Genomic DNA, 23,568 nt, shown 5'->3' with positions numbered 1-23,568 from the left:
ACAGTGGACAGTAATCCTGCAGATGGATTAGCAGGTGGTATTAGGAGATGGGGGTGGGGGTGTATTACACTGCCACCTCTGAACTGTCACAATATGGAGCAGCAGCTCGCAGGGCCTAACCTCCGTCTGCTTCACCCCAGCAACACACACTGGACATTGTAACACACACCAGTGAACCGGTGAACGGGTTATCAAGCCCCACAGTGTTGAGGTTGTATCTGTTGTTATACAGTAGTAGGGAGAAAATGTGGTGTATCCATACTTATTATGACTTAATCAGGAGGTTGTGTTTTAAAGCCAGACTTACAGATGTCAGTTATCTACATTCCTCATTTGTAAATGATTACTTTTTAGTATGTATTACAGTAGTAGAATGGTTCTCTTTCTTGAAACTGGAAATGAAGATATTTGTTTTGATGGTAATATATAAGGCCTACAGGACGCACACATTTATTTTTTAATATTCATTTTAGTTTTCATAACAGGGTCACACATTCAACAGCCTCAACAGTTTGTTGTTCAAATAAACTCATGTGAGAATAGAATAGAATATCTGTATTGTCATCGTAACAGATACAACGAAATGAAGTGCAGTCCAAACATCCATGATGCAATACATGCCTAATAAATACATAAATAAAAAATGCCACTACTGCCAACATATTATATTAATGCTAAAAACACATGGGAGACACACTCATACAGACATAGCCCTATTGACAGAGATCAGTGGTGGGAACTACACTTCAGCAGCTTTATTCAATGCACTTATGGCTGTTGGATAAAAGCTGTATGTGACAGCGTTTCCATGAAGTTGTCATGAGAAATCATACATTGATTTAAAATTAAGAGTGACAAGGCTTCTGCAATAACAATACAGGTACAAAGTACGTAGTGTCCTAACATTTCAAACAACCTGTTAATTGCATAGAACAGTAAAGAAAAATAACCACAAGGAAAATAAGAAAAAAAACGAACGGCTCCCCCTCTGATCGGGGGTGCTGATTTGACGTACACATTTTATGCAACAATATTTCCTGCCACTTAATAACTCTGATGTTGTTTTTTAATTGCGCATCTATTTGACTAATAAACGTATACAGTATGCAAGGGGTTCAGATATATGACCACTATAGCAAAGCCATCCTATAGAAAGTATGTCATGTATCATAAGTGAACGTGCAAAGATTTGATTTGATGTTCAGGTAAACAGTTTGGTCAATGCCTGGGCCATTCAACATGTCCAGTGCTACAGCATGTTCCAGTGTGATTACTGACCTCCTCACAGGTGCTGCTCACAAAATGATAATTGTCTTTATTTTGCTCTTTGTCTGCTTTCTTTGTCAAACACCTGGTTGGATGTTTTCTGAGTATAAGGTAATCACCTCAGAGGTCAGAGAATGGCAGCAGGTAGAAGTATTTCACATCACGTGGGAATGTCGAAGGGCTCCCTGGTCCTCTTACTGATGCTACAGGGAAACATAAAAAGCATATTACAATATAGAGGCGGGTCTAGGGGGGTGGCACTTGCCACCATTGGATCAGCGTAGTGTCACTTTGCTGCCTGTTCTGCCAATCGCTGCCTTTCCATTTGGTAAATGGATATATACTTTAAACACACATTGTATGGCAGCTGTGTACTTTGTTGTTGAGGCCAGTTTAGAAGTAGAAACATATCAAAATCACTGTAGAGCATTTGTTGCTGTAAGAAATAAATTGCGTATTGCACTTTATTTGTGTTCTGTTTCCTATTATCTGAAAACTGTGTACAGCACGGTTTTCTTTGTTGAAGTTTAAGGCGAGTTTATTGTGAGTGTATTGCACTTTATTTTTATACGGTTCTGTGACAAAAAACCTTCCCAGCCCTGGTCACATGACCAATTAATGTTTCCATGACTAAGCAATTTTTTGCCTCAAGAGCCCATAGAAAATGTGTATTGTATTTGGATAAAACAATTTGTTTAAAATGAAAACAAATGAAACTAATAATGAATGTGATGTGTTTTATTTAGCAACATTGACTTGTGTTGTTCTATCCTATCCAATATTTCCTATATTTCTAAGCAGATTTTCTATGCTGTATTCTGATAAATCCTCTGCCCCCCCCTCTCTCGACCTGTGACACCCCACTTAAAAACTCCTGGAATCGCCCCTGCTCCAATAAAGCGTTGGTCCCATTGTCAGACTTACCAATCCATTTGATGAGATTAAGAAGAGCTGTTGCCTTTTTAGAGAGAAAGGTCTGACTTCAGAGATGGGAACAACCCTTTTTGCACCTCAATTTCACATCATTTTCTCCATGGCTGTCAAATATGTTACCACACAACCTGTTTTCTTCCTGTCAATTCCTGTTATGCCTTTGGAGAGGCTGAGGACGAAAGAGGTTTCTCAGAGTCACTGCAGCAGAGGAGGGGAAAGCACTGGCTGGTAAGGCGGGCATTAGGTCAAGTTTAGGCTGAGCCAAGATGACACTCGTCCCAGGCTTGGCAACAGACTGAGAGCACCAGCTTCACCCAAACCCTTCTGTGACACTATTTACTTATGGACTTACTTAACACTGGGTAAGACAAAGACTAACAGCTGAGAAGAAAGTGATGATATTGAAAAGTGAAATAAAACTGTGCATTTCTTCCTAATTATTTTGTCTGTTTCTTCATAAGGAGGGGGGGGGGGGGTCCATGTCTGTGCCTTTGCAGAAATACAAGCTGGTGGTGACCAGCAGGAGGGCAACTACGGCTTCCAACAACTTGATGAGTGAGTTTTCACTGACATCTGGTGGACAAACACTATTAATCATCTTTAATGTGACTGAATGGGTTGCAGCTGTACTGCACAGTTCAGTTCAGTTTATCGGCACAAGGATATAAAATACATATAATAGATAGAAAAAAGAAGAGAAAAAGAAACAATTTCAGTGCAGGAGAAGAAAGAAGCCTATTTGGCTTATTCAAAGTCCTCCCCGAATACAAATAAATAAATAAAAACAAAAAAATGATAATTACTCTACAAAAATAAAACAAGAAATACAACAAACAAACAAACAGGGAAACATAACATGCACAAAATATACATATTGAAAAAAATAAAGCAAGTAAAAAGACAAGGCAAACAGATAAACAAACCATAGAGGTTTAAGATGAAATGAGAAACTTCTTTAACTTATACTATAGATGTTGCTCTGTGTTTTGGTGAGTTTATAGTTCATCTAAAACACACACACACACACACACACACACACACACACACACACACACACACACACACACACACACACACACACACACACACAATGGTGGGTTTGCATTCATTTAAATACACACAACAATCTTACAGTATTGTTTCATAGAATTATCTGTATACTATCATGATTGACATCTTAAAGGTTTTGCTGTGGTATATATTAGGCTGTTATTATATTCATTTTCATCTCAGTAGACAAAATGTCTTTATTTGGATGTGAAGGGAGACTGGGTCATACATTTCTTTCTGTAAATATAATGATAAATAGTGCAAGAAGAGAAGACGTGAGCAGAGATAGATGCAACCACAATAAAACTGATCTTTTGCTAAGTAAAAGTAGCAATACCAGAGTGTAGAAACACTGTCACTGTCACAAGTAAAAGTACTGCATTTAAATACTAGTTATGTAAAAAGTATTGCCATCCAAATATGGGCTACTTAAAGTACTAAAATTACAGAATGGCCCATTTCAGAATAATGTATGATGATATCATGAAGTTATAATAATTGATGCATTAATGTGTATGTTACTTTAAAGAGTCAGTGCTGTGATTTGGGCTGTAACAGACGGACAGTACCGGTAGGGGGCAGGATGATGAATGTGATGCGTTGAGTCTGTCATCAATTTACAACATGAAGTAGGAAAGCCATGGTGCCTCTCAGAACCCCAGGTGGGTTCGTTAGGCCACACAGGTTTGTCCATAGAATGAATGTACCGTATTTTAGATCCATAATCGTTTAATGTTAAGAAATATAGTTGTTTGAACTTGAAAATTATGACCAAATTCACTCTGTAACAGGATGGACGACGTTTGAAATCCATCAGCACGCAGCTCTACGTTTCAGCAACAGAATGAACACTAATTGCTACATTTCCAATAAACCTGAACGCACCTCCTCCCAACCCGGATGTTTTGCTTCATGACGTCCATGACATAAAACGTTCATGTTTATTACAATCAGAAATATACCAGAAACTTCGAATTTCTGTCTTTGAGATAAAATAAAATTCGTTAGTACTGAATCAAGCCTAAAATATAGCATATTATCGTACGTGTTAGCTATATTTCGAAACGAATGACGGGAAACTTCTAGTTTAATTTGAGCTAATTTACATTGAACGTGAATGGAGTTGGAGAACAGAGCAGCCACAGAACTACAATGAACAGACTTCATTCTTGACATTTCTGATAAAAAAGAATGAGTTCGGCTTCATCCTGCAGGATGCTTCGAGAGTCGTATCCCTTCGCGGAGGACAGTTTCAGCCGCTTCCCGTCGCAGAGCAACATTTACGGACTGTGTCAGGCCGGGGAGCAGGAGCTGTTGGCGGCCACCCTCAAAGGGAAGGTGCTCTGTTTCAGATACCAGGAGCTGCAGCACAAAATCCGACCTGTGGCCAAGGAGGTTCAGTTCACCTACATCCCAGGTACTCAACACAGTAACATATACTTAAAGTATACATGGATGTCCACAAAAACCCGATATCAGAGCAGGATTCTGTGGAAACTGACTGTGAAGTTTAGTAATAGCACATGAGCAGGGGTCTTTAACGTATTTTAAGCCAAGGACCCTTTAGTAGAAAGAGACACGGAGCAGGGACCCCCTACTACATGTATTGTGTCAAATTAAATTGCATATTAAACTGGGTTTACAATAACGTGTAGGACAGCCTAAAACCTTTAAACATATTTTTTTTAGTGCATAGAATACTAAGCTATTAAAATAATTGTTGCCTTTATTTTATAAATCATGTTTTAAGTTTAAACATACATGTGGTCCAGTGAATCCTTAGGATTCCTTGTATCTGTGGATGGCTATCTTAGTGACTACCTTACCTATAGGCCAGTAAGAATATCATCAATGTTTACAAAAAACAAAAATAACTTTACAATAATTTGGTGGGCCCCCTGGCTGCAGTAACTCTGACTCTGGACCACCCCCCCCTTGATTATTTCCATTCGATGCTACTACTTCTGACGTTTTTTCTCTCTACTCTACTTTTCTTTAAACTAAGACGAAGTCTTTCGCGATTTGTTGCCACCTTTCACGATGTGTTTATTGCGCCAGTTGATATCGCGATGGCGATTACAAAAACGATATATTGTGCTGCCCTATATACTAGTCAGATTTTCTTTTAGTAATGTAGTTTTTGGAACTCTGAGTGATTGAGTCCTGAAACTTGTGCTGCAACTTGTCTTCCGTACATGTCGGTTGTTGGTTGATGCTGCAAACACTCGACCCTGTCTTCTTTATGTAGTTGATGCAGAGATTGTCTCGATTGACGCCTTCAACAAGTCTCCGCCCAAAAGAGGCCTGGTGGTGGGCATCACATTCGTAAAGGTATTTGCATGCTGTATATTGAAGTTGACATGTCATAGCATGTGGACACTCTACTGTTTGAACCCCCTAACAATGTAGCTATGGCTGACCTTTGGCCTACTTCAGCATATAAACATTAGCTCACTAAGAACCTGGGAACCACAATCCCAAACTGGCAGTTTGATTTTCTGTGTACTGAATTGTTTACTTAAAGTAAACTTCTTTGACTTTTATGAACATCATGTCTTTTTTTAAATATTAGTTTTTGTAAAATTTAACTTTAAAAAAAATCCCAATATATCGCCTTACGCACAGTATCGAAATATATTGCAATATATTGAATCGTGACCCATGTATCGTGACACGTACCGTATCGCCAGATTCTTGCTAATACACAGCCCTACTGTGTGTGTGTGTATATATATGTATGTGTGTGTATATATGTATGTATATATATATATATATATATATATATATGTGTGTGTATATGTATATATGTATGTGTGTGTGTATATATATATATATATATATATATATTTAAAACCTTCAGTACCAATGAAATATTTGCCCTGTAACTTACATTGTAGCTTGTTTCTCCGCTGCCGACTGCAACAGTCTCCATTAATACTGGACCAATGTCAAAGACATACGGTGGCGAGAAGTCCTCCACAACAGATAACAGGCTTTCTTCCTGTGTTTCCGTGTTAGCTGCTGTCACTCTGGCGGGGGAGGGTGGAGCGTAACATCCACGCAACCTCCCCTCTGACAGGAGGCTGCGGTCCATGCTCGATAACCCTAACCATTGCCTAATCCTAGTGTCTTCCAGGCAGTGCTGCCTGGAAGACGATGTTGGGGGCTTAAAACACCAAACACAGCGGTCCATCAGGACCAAAACCTCACACCACAAAAACAAATTCTTCCCCTCTGCAGTCAGCCTCACCAACAAGGCCCCGGCCCCCCCACTGACACTGACGCCTAAGAAATACGCCGCACTTTCGCTGCAAAAATTGCAGATTTCCGAGCAAAATATGCGGGGCTTGCATGATTTCATAATCCCCGCATTTTCGTTGCAAAAAAGTCCCATATATCTTAGCAGAAAGTTGAAAAATGTTGCGTTTACGTCACACAAGAGCAGCCATTGTCCCCTGTTGCCATGGGAACGTTATGAAGTGATATAATTACACGACGTGAACATCATCGAAAAGCTGCGAACCCCGCGATGAAGCCACGATGGAACCTCAGTTTTTGCAAGTTCCCGCAATTTCATCGCATAAAATTGCATAAATATCCCGCATATTCCATCGCATTTTTTAAGAAAACGTGCCGCGTAATCAAGGAGTTTTGCCTGCGACAATCACAAAAAAACTCCACATTTTTCTGAAAGGACTGTACTCCAACTCCAATGAAGTTGGAACGTTGTGTAAAACGTAAATAAAAACAGAATACAATGATTTGCAAATCCTTTTCAACCTATATTCAATTAAATACACTACAAAGACAAGATATTCTCATATCGAGATATACTCATTTTGAAGTTGATGCCTGCAACACGTTCCAAAAAATGTTTACCACTGTGTCACATCAACTTTCCTTTTAAGATTTAATTAATTGTTGAAGCTTTGTAGGTGGAATTCTTCCATATTTATTTAATGTTTTTTTTAATTTTTTTATTTAACCTTTATTTTACCAGGTTAGTCTCATTGAGATATACAATCTCTTTTTCAAGAGAGACCTGGCCAAGATAGCACAACAAGTTTATTACATAGAAAAACAACTTACAATCACAAAACAATCACACAAGAGGCAAAGACATCTCAAGTGCATTTCAATTAAATAAAAGTACCATTAGTTAAAACATTTGCGTTGGATGGACTCATGGTTTTAACATAACCTTTAAAATAATTTAAGGGAATTAGACACTGTAGTTTGAGTGTTTTCTGTAGGTCATTCCAAGTAGAAGATCAGCAAACATGAAAGACTTTTTAAACAAAAAGTGTACTTATAAGTGTACTTGTGGCAATAAAAGCTTTTCTGATTCCTATAAAGGTTGTAAAAACATGGTACATCATAGAAGCATTGTTGGTAATGGCTGAACTCCTGCAGGACTCTGGTGACAAAGCCACGCCGTTCCTGAATATCTACTGTGACTACGAGCCGGGCTCAGAGTTCAACCTCGAGTCTATTGCACGTGAGTGAAGCCGTGTCCTGAAGCGTGCAGTGCTTACTCTAACAGATGTTTCCCACATGCTGATGTTGGTGTGTGTGTGTCTCCTGAACAGAGAGTTGCCTGAATCTGGAGCTGCAGTTCACGCCCTTTCACCTGTACCACACAGAGTAAGTTTGTGAACTAGGGATGCACCGACTCACAATTCTGATACGATTTGCGATTTGACGTTCACGATACGATCTTCTCACAACTTTTTGTCTCAGGAACAGAATGGTGCTGCAGACAAATGACCGAACATGATTCCTTTATTAATATAAAAATGTCATCAGAACTGCAACTGAAATTGTATCTTATCTGAAAAAAAACCAAAAATTAAATAAAAAATGGAATAATTAGATTATTAAAACAAATCCCACATCAAAATAACGAAATAAATAGAAACAAATGTCTTTAAATAAATAAACTAAGAAGACGTAGTGACGTCTGAAGTCAAACAAGTGAAATCAAACGTACATCATGTTTACGCCCTAGGCTGTTTTTCAACCTGTTGTAACCTTTACACATTTCTATTGATTTTTAATAGAGATGCACCGATTACAACTTTCTAGGCCGATTCCGATTTTCTTTGAGCTTGACCTGCCGATACCGATTTTAGCCGATTCCGAGTTCATATTTTCTAACCTCTTTACAGCACACACAAATATTTATTTTCTATCTTTTCTTTAATAGAACATTTTGCACAGAACATAGAACATTTTGTGAACAGATAATGGATCACTATAAAATAGAACTATATAAATGACTCCTGGTGTGGGAAATTAACACACATTTAAAGAGCAACGTTAGAACCATTTCCTTCTTTTCACATCCAATATCCAAATAAAGAAATGTGATTTTGGTTTTTGGTAACCAAACAGCTAACAAAAGCTTAAACACCAGGCCAGCAGCATTCCTTTAAATAAATAAATAAATAAATGTATGTGTATATATATATATTCACACTATACTGCTGGTGGACTGCTTTTAGTATTTGATAACCTCATTTAATATGCTGGTCTGGATCTGTGTTTTATCCTAGTGTTCATGAATGGGTTATAGTGTTGTTATGGTAACCATTGTCAGTCAACAGCTTCTGTACAGACAGGGTCTGTCAGAAAGCATGACACAGTGTGTCTGGATGGCAAATGTCAGCAACCTGTTCTCTGTCCATCAGAGTGCAGTGTGACGATGGAGGCAGAGAGACCGTGTTCCTGCTCAGCGGCCATGACCAGAGGATCCACCTTTACAAGGAGGTCAGGGGGGGCGGGGGGGGAAGAGAGAGAGAGAGAGAGAGAGAGAGAGAGAGAGAGAGAGAGAGAGAGAGAGTCAATCAATATGTGTATAGTGTATATTAGGGGTGTAAGAAAAAAAATCTATACACTTGAGTATTGCGATATTTTATTTAGCAATTCTGTATTGATTTAAAAAAAATGCAATATTGATTTTTATTTTTTTTTTTTAGTTTAAGTGCAAAAATATTCATGTAAGACAGTGGTTGACGTTAATGTTGTGTTTAAACCCCCTACAGCTAGATGGCTATGCTGAGACACACCACTAGGGTCCGTGCCTAACAGTGCCTAGCAGTGCCTGACTTTTTGCTAGAAGCTAACAATGTAGCTATGGCTGAACTTTGGCCTACTTTAGCATATAAACATTAGCTCACTAAGAACCTGGGAACCACAATCCCAAACTGGCAGTTTGAGTTTCTGTGTACTGAATTGTTTACCTAAAGTAAACTTCTTTGACTTTTATGAACATCATGTCTCTTTTTAAATATTAGTTTTTGTAAAATTTAACTTTAAAAAAAATCCCAATATATCGCCTTACGCACAGTATCGAAATATATTGCAATATATTGAATCGTGACCCATGTATCGTGATACGTATCGTATCGCCAGATTCTTGCTAATACACATCCCTACTGTGTGTGTGTGTGTGTGTGTGTGTGTGTGTGTGTGTGTGTATATATATATATATTTAAAACCTTCAGTACCAATGAAATATTTGCCCTGTAACTTAGATTGTAGCTTGTTTCTCCGCTGCCGACTGCAACAGTCTCCATTAATACTGGACCAATGTCAAAGACATACGGTGGCGAGAAGTCCTCCACAACAGATAACAGGCTTTTTTCCTGTGTTTCCGTGTTAGCTGCTGTCACTGTGGCGGGGGAGGGTGGAGCGTAACGTACACGCAGTGCCTTTGGCTACTTTAAACGGCAATCAATATCCGAGACAAGTCCCTCCCTAGCTGCGTGTTTTTACCGGAGATACGTAAATATACGGAAACAAATGGTGCTCTGACTTGTTTAATGAGGCCTTTAACATAACTAATTTTAGTATAATTATATAATTTATTAAAAGATATTTTTACTATGGCCTTTAATTGCATTTATTTATTCAAGTATGTATGAAAATGAAATGGTATTTGTCCTTCTGTGGAGATATGAAATTGAAACATAAGAAATCTATAGAATATTATTAATCCAACATTTTGTTTAGGGAGTTTTACAGGTAAATACGCCAAAAGACACTCTAATTGTCTTCTCTTTTCAATCAAAGTGTATAATGTACAAAACACCAGATTCATTTGTCAAAACCGTCTCACCTCAGTTTCAAAGCTGTTTTCCATCACACGAGAGCAGATGGAGTTTTCTCTGTTGTTATGGAAACCTAGATGCTCATTTGAAGTTTTCCTCGTCCACGTTGGCTGAAATGAGTTTCAAAGTTCGTCCTTGACCTCGGAAAGTTTTCTTCTGTCAAAGGAAAGACTCGACACTAAGACACTCTGGGCCCTATCTCACACCCGGCGCAGCGCAAAGCCCGACGCAAGTGTCTTTGCTAGTTTAAGACCGATGTAGTTGTCAATTTCCCGTCCAGCGCCCGCGTCGTTTAAATAGCAAATGCACCTGCGCCCATCTGTGGCCCATGCGCGTGCTGGTCTTACAAGGAGGTGTGTTCAGGTGCATTCTCGTCATCTTGAGGCAGAGGAAAGTGATGGCACCATTGACCAACAAAAACCTGGTCTAAAGTCAATAATGTAGCATTTCATTGTTATTTTAATAGCACATTAGTAAAATGCTCCTAGGCTCCTGCACAGCGTGCGCACACTATGCTTGTTACACACACAGGGACGCACAGCAGCACATAATAACATAAGCATAATAGCAATGCGCCAAGGTCCAAATGCGCCTGGCTTTTAAAAGGAATGGGAGATGACACTCTGATTGGTTTATTGCATGTTACGCCCAAAACACACCTATGAATTAATGAAGACACTAAGTACAACCCTTTTGAACCATGCGCCCGGTGCACGGACCATTTTTCCGCTGTCAAACTAGCAAAAGTGTATTTGGACATGCCCTAAACGCACCATGCGCTTCACGCCGTGCGCTTAGATCGTTAAAATAGGGACCCCAAAGTGATGAAACATACAGGAAGGCTTTTTTCCCTAGTTAAAAAGAAAAAACAAGATGATGAGTTTTGCATATCTGTAGTAGACGGTGACTTTGATTCATCATGCGACATCAGAGCATACATCAGCCTGACTCTGGTGTTTCCAACAGAACGCCTCCCTCCACCAGTTTGAAGAGCAGCCAGTGGAGAGACTCTTCCCTGAACTACAACAGCTGCCCAGCAAGTTAGTCTCAGCTCCCTTTGGCTCTACTAGCTCTGTATCTGTTATTGTTTTTTTGTGATTAATAATTGTTTTATTTTATAACAAAATACAAAATATACAACTCGCAACATGAACAAATCCCCCCCCATTCCGTCATCCCCACCCACCCAGACAAAAATCAAGAAAAGATGACACAATAACTACAATATTCCAGACCGTTCAACACAATAGTAACAAAATAGACAATAAACCAAATAAACATATGTATAAATGACAACACCATGAGCCCATCATACACATCTCTCCCCAGCACAAAGCTTCTTAGGAGCCGTCCAGAAAGTTCAGCTACTTTCTGCATTTTCTAGTATAGACATCCAATCTGGCAAACTGTTTATATGACCATTTTTCAAACTGTATCTGTTATTGTTTGATTGTGTGTGGGGGGGGCGTAATTGGGTCATTGAGAACATTAGCAACATGTTAGTCATTCTATGTTTCTGTGTGTTCATCAGCCTCATGATTTTCCTGCATAATCCAATTCACCATATCCTCAAATCTGGACATAAAATACTATTCTGTTCATGCTCAGCCAGTGTGTTTGATATGTAAGTGAATGTCAAAGTTAAAACCCCCTAGATCTAATTTACAAAGGCTTACTGTAACAGAGAAAAAAACGTTGCGAGAATTTCTGAAGACAGCAACAATGTCATTACTAATATGGAAATAAAAGTAACAAAAGAGGACAGCAGCAATATAAAATGCACCAGACAGAGAAAAGAGAAACGAGTCGACAGTATTCACAATAACGCAGTGAGATACATAGAGAGTAAAGACAGTGGAAGTCGGAAATCGCCAGCATCAATGTTGCACATGCTGTAATCTGAAGGTTTTGTGGTGTTTCACTAAGGTCTTATCAAAAAGCAAAAACTGCATGTCAACACATTTGCTGAGCTAAATGTATGTTATGATCCATAACCCTTTCTGTGTGTATTGGTTATGTTCCCCTCCCTTCATGCAGTGCGCTTTGGCTGGATATGTTGAGTATAGCTGGTGGCCAGCGGCTCTCAGCGTTTGGCTGTCAGAATGGCTGCGTTGGACTGGCTCTGGTCAACCAGACAGGCCCAGGTGAGGCAGACCAAACACAGAATAATGCTTCTCTGAGAGTCAGACAGGCTCATCTCTATAAAATCACACAACCTTTTTACTCATTTAACCTTTTAACATGCATGTGTTGACAATTGTGTATGTGAGTTGAATGTGTGTGTATGCGAGACGTTTTGAAGAGGTATATTTAATGTATTTCATTTTTGTTAAAAGGATATTTTTGAGCACCGTCTCAGGTAGTGCACCTGAATCTCAATGTATGTAAATGCAATGACAATAAAGCTTATCTTATCTTAAAATTTATGACTTTTCACAATGTTTTCCTCCAAAGTGTGATTGAGGAACACAGTGAAGCCCCCGCTTCCTTCCTCCAGGGGTGCTGAACACATCTGCACCTTTGGCTGGACTATCTTGCATTATTTATGTGGCCAGCATGCATATACCTTAAAGGCACTGCACACCCACACAGGGGTTACTTATTGTGGCTGATTAGACCTCTGTAGAGCAATGCTGGGAATTATGTGGGGTCACTAGACTCAATGATATTTGTCCCACCCTTCCAGAATTAGATTTATTGCCAAGCAAGTCTGTGCTTTGAAGGAAGTTGCCTTGGTGTATTAGGTGCATACAGTAAACAATAAACATAAAAATGGGAATTAAACAAAGCAAAGTGCTGCCACAGTCAAAAAAATATGTAAGGAGACAGTATAACTAATATGTGCATTATAACTGTTTTAGAAAGGAAAAGAAGGCTGTGTGGTTTGTGCAAGGTGTGGAAAAATATTATTCAGGAAATGACACAGTATACATAATATGTGCAATGGCCAGGGAGAGTCAGAGCGATGTCATTGAAGCACTGCTTATACTGAGATACATAGAGAGTAAAGACAGTGGAAGTCGGAAATCGCCAGCATCAATGTTGCACATGCTGTAATCTGAAGGTTTTGTGGTGTTTCACTAAGGTCTTATCAAAAAAGCAAAAACTGCATGTCAACACATTTGCTGAGCTAAATGTATGTTATGATCTATAACCCTTTCTGTGTGTATTGGTTATGTTCCCCTCCCTCCATGCAGTGCGCTTTGGCTGGATATGTTGAGTATAGCTGGTGGCCAGCGGCTCTCAGCGTTTGGCTGTCAGAATGGCTGCGTTGGACTGGCTCTGGTCAACCAGACAGGCCCAGGTGAGGCAGACCAAACACAGAATAATGCTTCTCTGAGAGTCAGACAGGCTCATCTCTATAAAAATCACACAACCTTTTTTACTCATTTAACCTTTTAACATGCATGTGTTGACAATTGTGTATGTGAGTTGAATGTGTGTGTATGCGAGACGTTTTGAAGAGGTATATTTAATGTATTTCATTTTTGTTAAAAGGATATTTTTGAGCACCGTCTCAGGTAGTGCACCTGAATCTCAATGTATGTAAATGCAATGACAATAAAGCTTATCTTATCTTAAAATTTATGACTTTTCACAATGTTTTCCTCCAAAGTGTGATTGAGGAACACAGTGAAGCCCCCGCTTCCTTCCTCCAGGGGTGCTGAACACATCTGCACCTTTGGCTGGACTATCTTGCATTATTTATGTGGCCAGCATGCATATACCTTAAAGGCACTGCACACCCACACAGGGGTTACTTATTGTGGCTGATTAGACCTCTGTGGAGCAATGCTGGGAATTATGTGGGGTCACTAGACTCAATGATACAGTGGGGCAAAAAAGTATTTAGTCAGCCATCAATTGTGCAAGTTCTCCCACTTAAAAAGATGAGAGAGACCTGTAATTTTCATCATAGGTACACTTCAACTATGAGAGACAAAATGAGAAAAGAAAATCCAGAAAATCACATTGTAGGATTTTTAATGAATTTATTTGCACATTATGGTGGAAAATAAGTATTTGGTCAATAACAAAAGTTCATCTCAATACTTGTGTTATGTTATATACCCTTTGCTGGCAATGACAGAGGTCAAACATTTTCTGTAAGTCTTCACAAGGTTTTCACAAACTGTTGCTGGTATTTTGGCCCAATCCTCCATGCAGATCTCTAGAGCAGTGATGTTTTGGGGCTGTCGCTGGGCAACACGGACTTTCAACTCCCTCCAAAGATTTTCTATGGGGTTGAGATCTGGAGACTGGCTAGGCCACTCCAGGACCTTGAAATGCTTCTTACGAAGCCACTCCTTCGTTGCCCAGGCGGTGTGTTTGGGATCATTGTCATGCTGAAAGACCCAGCCACGTTTCATCTTCAATGCCCTTGCTGATGGAAGGAGGTTTTCACTCAAATTCTCACGATACATGGCCCCATTCATTTTGTCCTTTACACAGATCAGTCGTCCTGGTCCCTTTGCAGAAAAACAGCCCCAAAGCATGATGTTGCCACCCCCATGCTTCACAGTAGGTATGGTGTTCTTTGGATGCAACTCAGCATTCTTTCCCCTCCAAACATGACAAGTTGAGTTTTTACCAAAAAGTTCTATTTTGGTTTCATCTGACCATATGACATTCTCCCAATCCTCTTCTGGATCATCCAAATGCTCTCTAGCAAACTCCAGACGGGCCTGGACATGTACTGGTTTAAGCAGGGGGACACGTCTGGCACTGCAGGATTTGAGTCCCTGGCGGCGTAGTGTGTTACTGATGGTTGCCTTTGTTACTTTGGTCCCAGCTCTCTGCAGGTCATTCACTAGGTCCCCCCGTGTGGTTCTGGGATTTTTGCTCACCGTTCTTGTGATCATTTTGACCCCACGGGGTGAGATCTTGCGTGGAGCCCCAGATTGAGGGAGATTATTAGTGGTCTTGTATGTCTTCCATTTTCTTATAATTGCTCCCACAGTTCACCGCTTCACACCAAGCTGCTTATCTATTGCAGATTCAGTCTTCCCAGCCTGGTGCAAGTCTACAATTTTGTTTCTGGTGTCCTTTGACAGCTCTTTGGTCTTGGCCATAGTGGAGATTGGAGTGTGACTGTTTGAGGTTGTGGACAGGTGTCTTTTATACTGATAACAAGTTCAAACAGGTGCCATTAATACAGGTAACGAGTGGAGGACAGAGGAGCCTCTTTAAAGAAGAAGTTACAGGTCTGTGAGAGCCAGAAATCTTGCTTGTTTGTAGGTGACCAAATACTTATTGTCCCGAGGAATTTGCAAATAAATTCATTAAAAATCCTACAATGTGATTTTCTGGATTTTTCTTTCTCATTTTGTCTCTCATAGTTGAAGTGTACCTATGATGAAAATTACAGTGGGAGAACTTGCACAATTGGTGGCTGACTAAATACTTGTTTGCCCCACTGTATTTGTCCCACCCTTCCAGAATTAGATTTATTGCCAAGCAAGTCTGTGCTTTGAAGGAAGTTGCCTTGGTGTATTAGGTGCATACAGTAAACAATAAACATAAAAATGGGAATTAAACAAAGCAAAGTGCTGCCACAGTCAAAAAAATATGTAAGGAGACAGTATAACTAATATGTGCATTATAACTGTTTTAGAAAGGAAAAGAAGGCTGTGTGGTTTGTGCAAGGTGTGGAAAAATATTATTCAGGAAATGACACAGTATACATAATATGTGCAATGGCCAGGGAGAGTCAGAGCGATGTCATTGAAGCACTGCTTATACACACTCCCACGGTCCTGAGAGGAGGGCTGCTCCCACATACACTTCATGTCACTCACACTGTAGTCTCGCTTTGCCAGACCCTCCTCCAAAGCGCGCTGAAAGAGGGTCTGGCTAGTCCACACAGCATTCTGGGATGGGAGGAAAACGTGCTCTGGTTTAATGGCATTTTTTTAAACCAATCACAATCGTCATGGGCGGTGCTAAACTCCGCACAGAGCCGCTAGCGCCACGACATTGCATCCGAAGCAGGGGCCTCGTGTTGCCAGTGCTCTGATTGCATAGTACACTTTTTGCTAATCGTCACGAGCTAACAAGCTGTAGTTACATCGTGACTTGCAATCTAGTTTAGCACTAGCTTGCAATACTGCTTTCCCTCGCTTGACCGCCGTCAAGGTAATCTATGTTCAGAGACAACTTAAGGAAGCACGGTTTACTGCACTGCACTGAAGTCTTTCAGTGGTAATACATATGTTGATTGGAGGCATCCCAGCTGGGATGGGGTTGCTTCTTCTCTCCCTGACTGAGGTGGGGTGAATGAGGGGGAGACTGCCGGATGCTTGCAATCCCCAAACAGCCTCTGGAATCTGCTATTCCCTCCCACATGCCTCATTTCACTGGTAAAGAGCAACCTAAGCACTTTGCATTGCTGCACTGATACACAGGCTGTTTCAAATGCATATCATAGTTGATTAGAGCCCCCCATTTCTGGTTGGGGTTGCTTCTGTCTCCCCAACTCAAGTGAGGCGAATTCAGGGAGATGTCTGATGCATGTTTTTCTCTGGCGAGCCCAGCGCGTGTCAGTAGAGGACATCTGCCTGGCTGCGTCTTGGTCTTCCACATTACCTTCGTACAGTCACATCTCAGGGATATAACATCGGACTCTGCGTCTCATTTGGTGCTTGGTGCTACAGGCACCTTCTGGTTCAGGTTCATGGTTTTTGGTTAGGGTTGTGGGATCCCTGTAGCGGGTGGTGCTCAATGGCCTGACCATGTAACCTCTTTCACCCAGTCAGCGGTTGGGTCCGAATTAAGTCTGGGCCCAGCTGCGAGTACATCGCCTCTAGTGGTTACCAATAGCAAAAGCCCGTTAGAAGGCGTAGCACGTACGAAATATAATTAGTAGTTACTTGATGTAACTCCAGTTCTGCGAGTATGTGCATAGCCCTAACTACAGACCTAGCTGGCCCCTGCTCTATTCCTGTTGCTGAGTGAAAAAGGCAGATGAGCAGCAGGTGCGCCCGGTGTTTTATAGTGTGTGATCGCTACCTCCTGATTGGGTGCTGACTGCAAAGATCTGTGTCAGGGTGCCAAGGCGGAGCCTCGATGGGGTTAACCAATAGTTACCTCCAGTAACTACTAGTTTTCCTGCTCTTTGCATTCTGCTGACATTGTGTGAGTGCAGCACAAGTGTCTCATTCACTGTAGGACTTTTTTCACAGCAGACATTTTGACTAGTCATATTAGGAAAAGCATGTGTTAATATTAACATTACCAATGGCTCTGTTCAATTCAAGTGTTCCGATAAGGCTGCATTCAGACCGACTTGAGCCCCGTGTGAAAAAAATGCAGCCCTTTCATTCATTTGATTGGAGCCAGTCCTGTGGTGCAGGGGGGTGCCAACAGAGGGGGCTCTGTCAAATAGAGGTGTGACTCTTCACTGATCTCCTGATTCGATTACGATTATCATGTCTTCGATTCGATATCTCGATGCGTCACAATGCGTCAAATAACATTTTTCTATTAAAGCCATATAGGATATTTAATTCCTAGCTTTTTCAAGCTTCAAAAACAAAACATTCTGCAGTGCTCTAATACTAAATAAATTGGATACATAAAACTACAGCACTTCCTGAATGTGCAAAACATAACAGAATATGTAAACAGAAATGTTGTTAGGCCTACATTAAATTGTAAACAGAAATAATCGATTATGGCCCGGCCGATTATCGATGCAGCATCGTCCACGTCCACGATTCAATGCATCGATTATTTGATTCATTTCAACACGTCTACTGTCAAAACAATGCAGGGTCACCTCACCTGCCGAAAAAAAAATTAACCAGGCTCAACTTTTGCTGCAACGCAATGTGACATCATCCAGCAAGGCGCTCTGTTGGCCAATCAAATGCATGCAAACTCCCATTCCTGGTGGATTGGTTTCTAACATAAACGCCGTATTTTGACCTTGTGATCGTTCTGACGAAATATAAGCTAGATGCCACTGTGGCAGCTATCCAGAGATGTAAAAATCTCTCAGTCTGTGAGTTTTACAAACCCTTGTGGAGTGATTTGGCGTCTGATAAGCTTTTCAAGTATTTCTGTTACTCCAGCTGGACTCCAACTAGTACTCTCACTGGTAACTTAAAACCATGCACCAATCAACACAACGCAGCCCCCTGCTCCGTTTTAATGCTATGCATTGTGGGATTGCTAGCAGAGACTAAGTTACATGCTATGGATGCTACTGGTTTCATTCCATTGTGGAAACTGTTGAGGGCACTACGTAGTGAATACATATTACATTCATTCAGGCACTGGTGGACAGTAAGAATAGTGCATAGTAAATGGGGAGTGATTTCAGATACAGCCAAAGTCTAATCAAATCACCTGTGGGTGTGCAGGGACTTTACAAATACTATGTTAATGTCGGAAGCAAAGATCTTAGTTTGTCAATTTGAGTATAAAAACTGGTCCTTTCCATCTTGGTTCTATGTTGAATGACTACAACATGCTACTGTTTTAAGGCTATATAATGTATCTGTTTTCATCAGAGGTTTTGCAGAGCTGGCGGTTCCAGTTCGACAGTCCAATCTCTTCAGTGCTGCTGTTCCCTCTGAGCTGCCAGACTGAGCCCAACCAGCCCAGCGGAGAGCAAAGTATGTTCCAGCTCTGTTTTAGTTTCCCATCTTCAGACTTGTAGCCATGTCTGTCCTTTTTCTTCTTATTTATTAATTTATGTTTGGTCGTCACTGTGATAAAAAATCAAGCATTTTGATTGTCTGTGTCTTTCCTTTTTCAGGTGTGGAAATGGAAAGCTACAACCTCCTAGTAACCAGTAGTATAGAGATGGCAGTTGTCTACAGGTCAGAATCTGATGACTTTATAAAGATATCAGTGGAGTAATCACTTGGTTTTGTGCATTTTCACTCAGACTGTTTGGCTCCAGGCTGAGTTGAGAACAGTGTGTTACAGTATTTGTTTGTCTGTGTCTGTCTGTGTGTCCTCAGAGATGTCCAGGAGCAAGGTTTGTCTCGATCGGTGTGCCTCTCAGAGAGTGACCAGTGGGACGCTGTGCTTTGTGCTCTGGTCATTGACCTGGATTTTGACGGGCAGAAGGAGGTGCTGTTGGGAACATACGGGCAGGTCAGAGCTCCTCTTTACTAATGGACTTTAATAATAGGATGGTCTATATCCATGACATTCCACTTCAGGGATTGCTCCGTTGCCGACGGAAATTCCACATGATTTCACTCATTTAGGCCGGATATCCATTACCTACTGCTTCCTTTGTGTTGGCATTTTAAACTCTGGTGGATTTCTGAGGACTATGGTTAACTGCTCCTCAGATCTCTGCAGGGTAAATCCAGACAGCTAGCTAGACTATCTGTCCAATCTGAGTTTTCTGTTGCACGACTAAAAAAACCTTTTGAACGTACGTGTTCCACCAAAACTACTTCCTTCCAGAGGCTATTTTGCAGAGGCACCGTGGCTCCGTCCGGCTCTTAGCACCGCCCAAGACGATTGTGATTGGTTTAAAGAAATGCCAATAAACCAGGGCACGTTTTTCTCCCATCCCAGAATGCTGTGTGGACTATCCAGACCTTCCTCCGCAGCGCTGTGGAGGAGGGTCTGGCAATGCGAGACTAATAATAGGATAAAGCTGGTCATATTGGTCATATCTGGTCTAGATTTTATTTTACTGTCAATAAATCCCATGAAAAGATCAAAACTTCTCTCAAAACCTGTTGGTGTCCTTAGCTCCAACCTCAGTGGTTCCTACTGAGGACGTACATCTTTTTGATAAAATAAAAATACATCCTACAATCCTAAAACAGCTGGACACTGTAGTTTTTTATCAAACATGACTAAAACAGGAGGACATAGGCCATTTGTTGGGTACTATTCCCAGCCAGGATTACTACATATTTGGTGCTCTAGTGAGTATCTGTAGGACGGTGTGTGTGTGTGTGTGTGGAATTAAGTCAAAATAAACTACAGTGTGTGTATTCATGGTAATAAGGGAACATGTCACCAGTGCAACAGTGTGGCTCACTTATGGGTTTTTAAATAGCTTTTGGACAATAATGGAGCTCTATGGTACAGAGAAGGAAGATATGTCAGGCTTTGATACACACACAACACTTGTTTTTTTTAACACATATATTTATTGATTTTCCATCCATAACAGACTTATTTTACCAATACTGTAGACACAACATTAACCCTTTACCCTTCCCCACTACAACAACATTACATAGATAATAACAAAGCCTAGGGGGCTTTAACAGCAAATGCTCAGTCACCTTTGGTTTTTAGCCGTGACAGCGGAACAGATAACGGAGTGTTGCCTGAGGATCTCAGGCAGCGTGTTTGGTCATAAGGGGAGAGCAGCTCGGAGATACAAGGAGGTGCCAAACCAGACAGGGCCTTAAAAAAGTGACATACAGTAGGTCATGAGCAATGGAATGTAATGGAACATGACACAATGTGCCACGTCGATAATTAGAATGGCCGACTGATGTGGCGAGATCTTGATGATGACTGTGTTATCTGCCTGTGTGCCATGCAGGAACTTCTTTGTTACAAATTCCAGCCGGCAGGGAGAGGACGAGACGGACAGTTTCAGCTGCAGTGGAGGCGGAGCTTCAAGAGTCCTTTGCTGTCCATCATCTACTTAGACTTGACTGGGGACGGTTTGAGAGAGCTGGCTGTCCTCACACTGAAGGGACTGCATATCTTACAGGTATGTAGCAGAAACGGCCTCACAGCAATCCAAGATACCACTAACAGATACATGTAGCTTCCTGTCAGGGCCAGTGCCTCTCTGCTGTTGAGCTTACTTTTGTTGTGCATATTGCCACAATAGCTAGATAATCTGCTCACTAGGTCAAACACAAAAGAATACGCTCTTGAACTGGGTAAAAGAAGACTTGAAGCATCAAGTAGTTGCTGACCTCCGCTGGCCACCAGGAGAAATTGCCGCAGAATAGAACTGATTTCACAGGCCCTTTGCATGTTTTGTCTCCTCTGTTCCTTTGATCTGTGGTGGCCTGTAATTGTCAAAAACAATCAATTTTCACGTAAAAAAGCAAGCTCGAGAGAGCGTGAAAGAGATCCAACACAAAGATCTACTTAGACAATGAAAACAACACTTTTTTATTTGCTTTTCTACATTGAATTGATGTTTTCAGTGATTATGTGATGCCTCTTATAGCATCACTCTCCATCGCAACATCAACCGCAAACCCCAAAGAAAAGATTCCCACTAACTGTTATAAAACATAAATATCTCACTTCATGTTCCTTTTCAGCTTTGTCGCCCTCACATGTCCAACACCAGCTCAACACAGACCCAACCAGGCAGCTGCTGTGTCATATCTAGAGCAGAGCTCAGTGCTGACATTTGCTCTCTTCTGCAAATGAATTCAACAGACTTCCTCAAATCTGTCTTACATACTGTATATCTCATTTGATGTTGTTTTGCTCCGTGTCTTTTCAGCATTCTCTCACCAGCACTGCTGATTTGGTCCTGGAGCGGCTCGCCCTCAGGGTGTCAGCTCTCTCAGCTGGCTCCGAACTGGAGTCAGCCAAAGCACAAGACACTGAGGAGAAGGATGCTCCAGCTAGGACAGAGGAGAGTACAGCTCAGACACCACCGACATAAGAGAAACAGTGCATTGTGTTTCCATGTGGAAGTCCTGACGGTTCAGACTCAGGGTTTCCCCCAGAAAAATGTCTTTTTTTTTAATTTATTTTTTTACAATGGCCCGATCACAGACTGATGGCAGCATTTATGTAGAGCCCAATAGTTTCTGTGATAACAGAATCATGGACGGAATCGACAATTTATAAAAGCTATAAGACAGATTCCACAGGGCCGCACATTAAGTCAGAGCTAAAAGCTAACTGGAGATTTGAAAATATGACTATGTGTAAGTTTCCAACCGTTTTAAAGACGTCTTAAAATATATTCAAAAATACTTCCCAGTGGTTAAGGCCTGGTGGGGGGCAACTTAGGCCTGGTGGGCCACCAGGCTTACAATACACTGGGGGAAACCCTGAGACTGAAGGTTTTGCCTTATTTACACGTGGGACGTGAAGGATTTTCTCAGGGGTGTGTATTCCTGAACAGTTACATTTAGTTGTGACGGTAGTTACAAAATCCAACATCACATTAGCCACCAAAAACAGTACCACTCTGCTTTGTGGTGGAATACTGAATGTAGGTGACAGTAAAAGGAACTGTGTGTAGAGCTGACATTAAGATGATGTGCTGTAGATTTGCAGATTAATAAATCCCATCTGGGTCTATACACTCACTGTTTTGGTTGTCTGTTGGGTATTCATCGCCTGTGTTGTTACCGTGTTCTTCCTTTAATTTGAGTTCATGTTGACTTTCAGAATGTTATTTTAAACAAGTCAACACTGATGCCAATGGCGTGGGATTATTTACTCCTTTCCAGTTCATCTTCCTGAGACTCTAATGTGGCTCAGGACAGTGACACCTGTTACTGGAGAATTCCAGACATACCTGCACCACTTTTCTTTATTTATTTTCTGTATCAATAAAAATCTATGTATCTAATGAAGTAGATTTGAATACTGAACATGGGATCAAGTGACATTTTTTTCCAGTGCTTAGTATTACATAATCATGAAGGTCCCACTGCTGTTCTCATTTTACCTTAGGTGTTCTATTTTGAGGTTCAGAAAAAGGAAAAGGAAAACCAAACTAGAAAACTAATGTAATGTTTCTAATGTTTTTTTTTCTAAAGATGTAAATGAAAAAACAACTACTTTGGTGCATATTGCTTCCCACAGATGGATCTTTGCCTTATTGGCCTCGTCTTTCAGCCGGTCAGTGGCACTGTAGTCCTCTCCGGAGCTCTCCAACTCTATTTCTCCCGTCTTGCACTACAAAGGCAACAATAACAACAGCTGCACAGAGAAACATGGCGTGAAGATGACTTAAGAAAGCTATGTTCCAGCGCCTTTGCCTCTGCGTAGCTGTTGCACTTGTCCTAATGGCTGATCGGCTCTCAGACTCTTGTGCTGCTTTATTTTAAGCAGCGGGCTTTGCTCTGCGCGTCAACAATAAGGAGCATGCTGTCGGAGCGACGGGCAGCGCGTTAAATGAGCACATTTCACTCATTGGGCTTTTTATATTTAGCTCTGTGAGGGACGCGCTGGACGAGCAGCAGAGCGCCGGAAAGAGGAGACTCTGATCCCGGGGTTTTCTGACATT

General features: G+C 41.0%; 1 protein-coding gene across 1 annotated transcript; it reads left to right on the top strand.

Moving 5' to 3' along the window:
- Positions 1-4,133: 4,133 nt before the first annotated feature.
- Positions 4,134-22,642, top strand: kptn (kaptin (actin binding protein)). The gene is made up of 12 exons (XM_078266060.1): positions 4,134-4,666; positions 5,498-5,580; positions 7,663-7,747; positions 7,839-7,893; positions 8,940-9,018; positions 11,328-11,401; positions 12,399-12,505; positions 18,875-18,979; positions 19,123-19,186; positions 19,331-19,466; positions 20,893-21,066; positions 21,823-22,642. Exons 1-12 carry the CDS (start codon positions 4,441-4,443, stop codon positions 21,985-21,987), a joined length of 1,353 nt encoding a protein of 450 aa, XP_078122186.1. The 5' UTR covers positions 4,134-4,440; the 3' UTR covers positions 21,988-22,642.
- Positions 22,643-23,568: the final 926 nt, after the last annotated feature.

This window comes from Sander vitreus, chromosome 13, assembly GCF_031162955.1.
Source record: "Sander vitreus isolate 19-12246 chromosome 13, sanVit1, whole genome shotgun sequence".
Lineage (NCBI taxonomy): Eukaryota > Metazoa > Chordata > Actinopteri > Perciformes > Percidae > Sander > Sander vitreus.
This window is presented reverse-complemented; position numbering and strand designations above follow the sequence as displayed.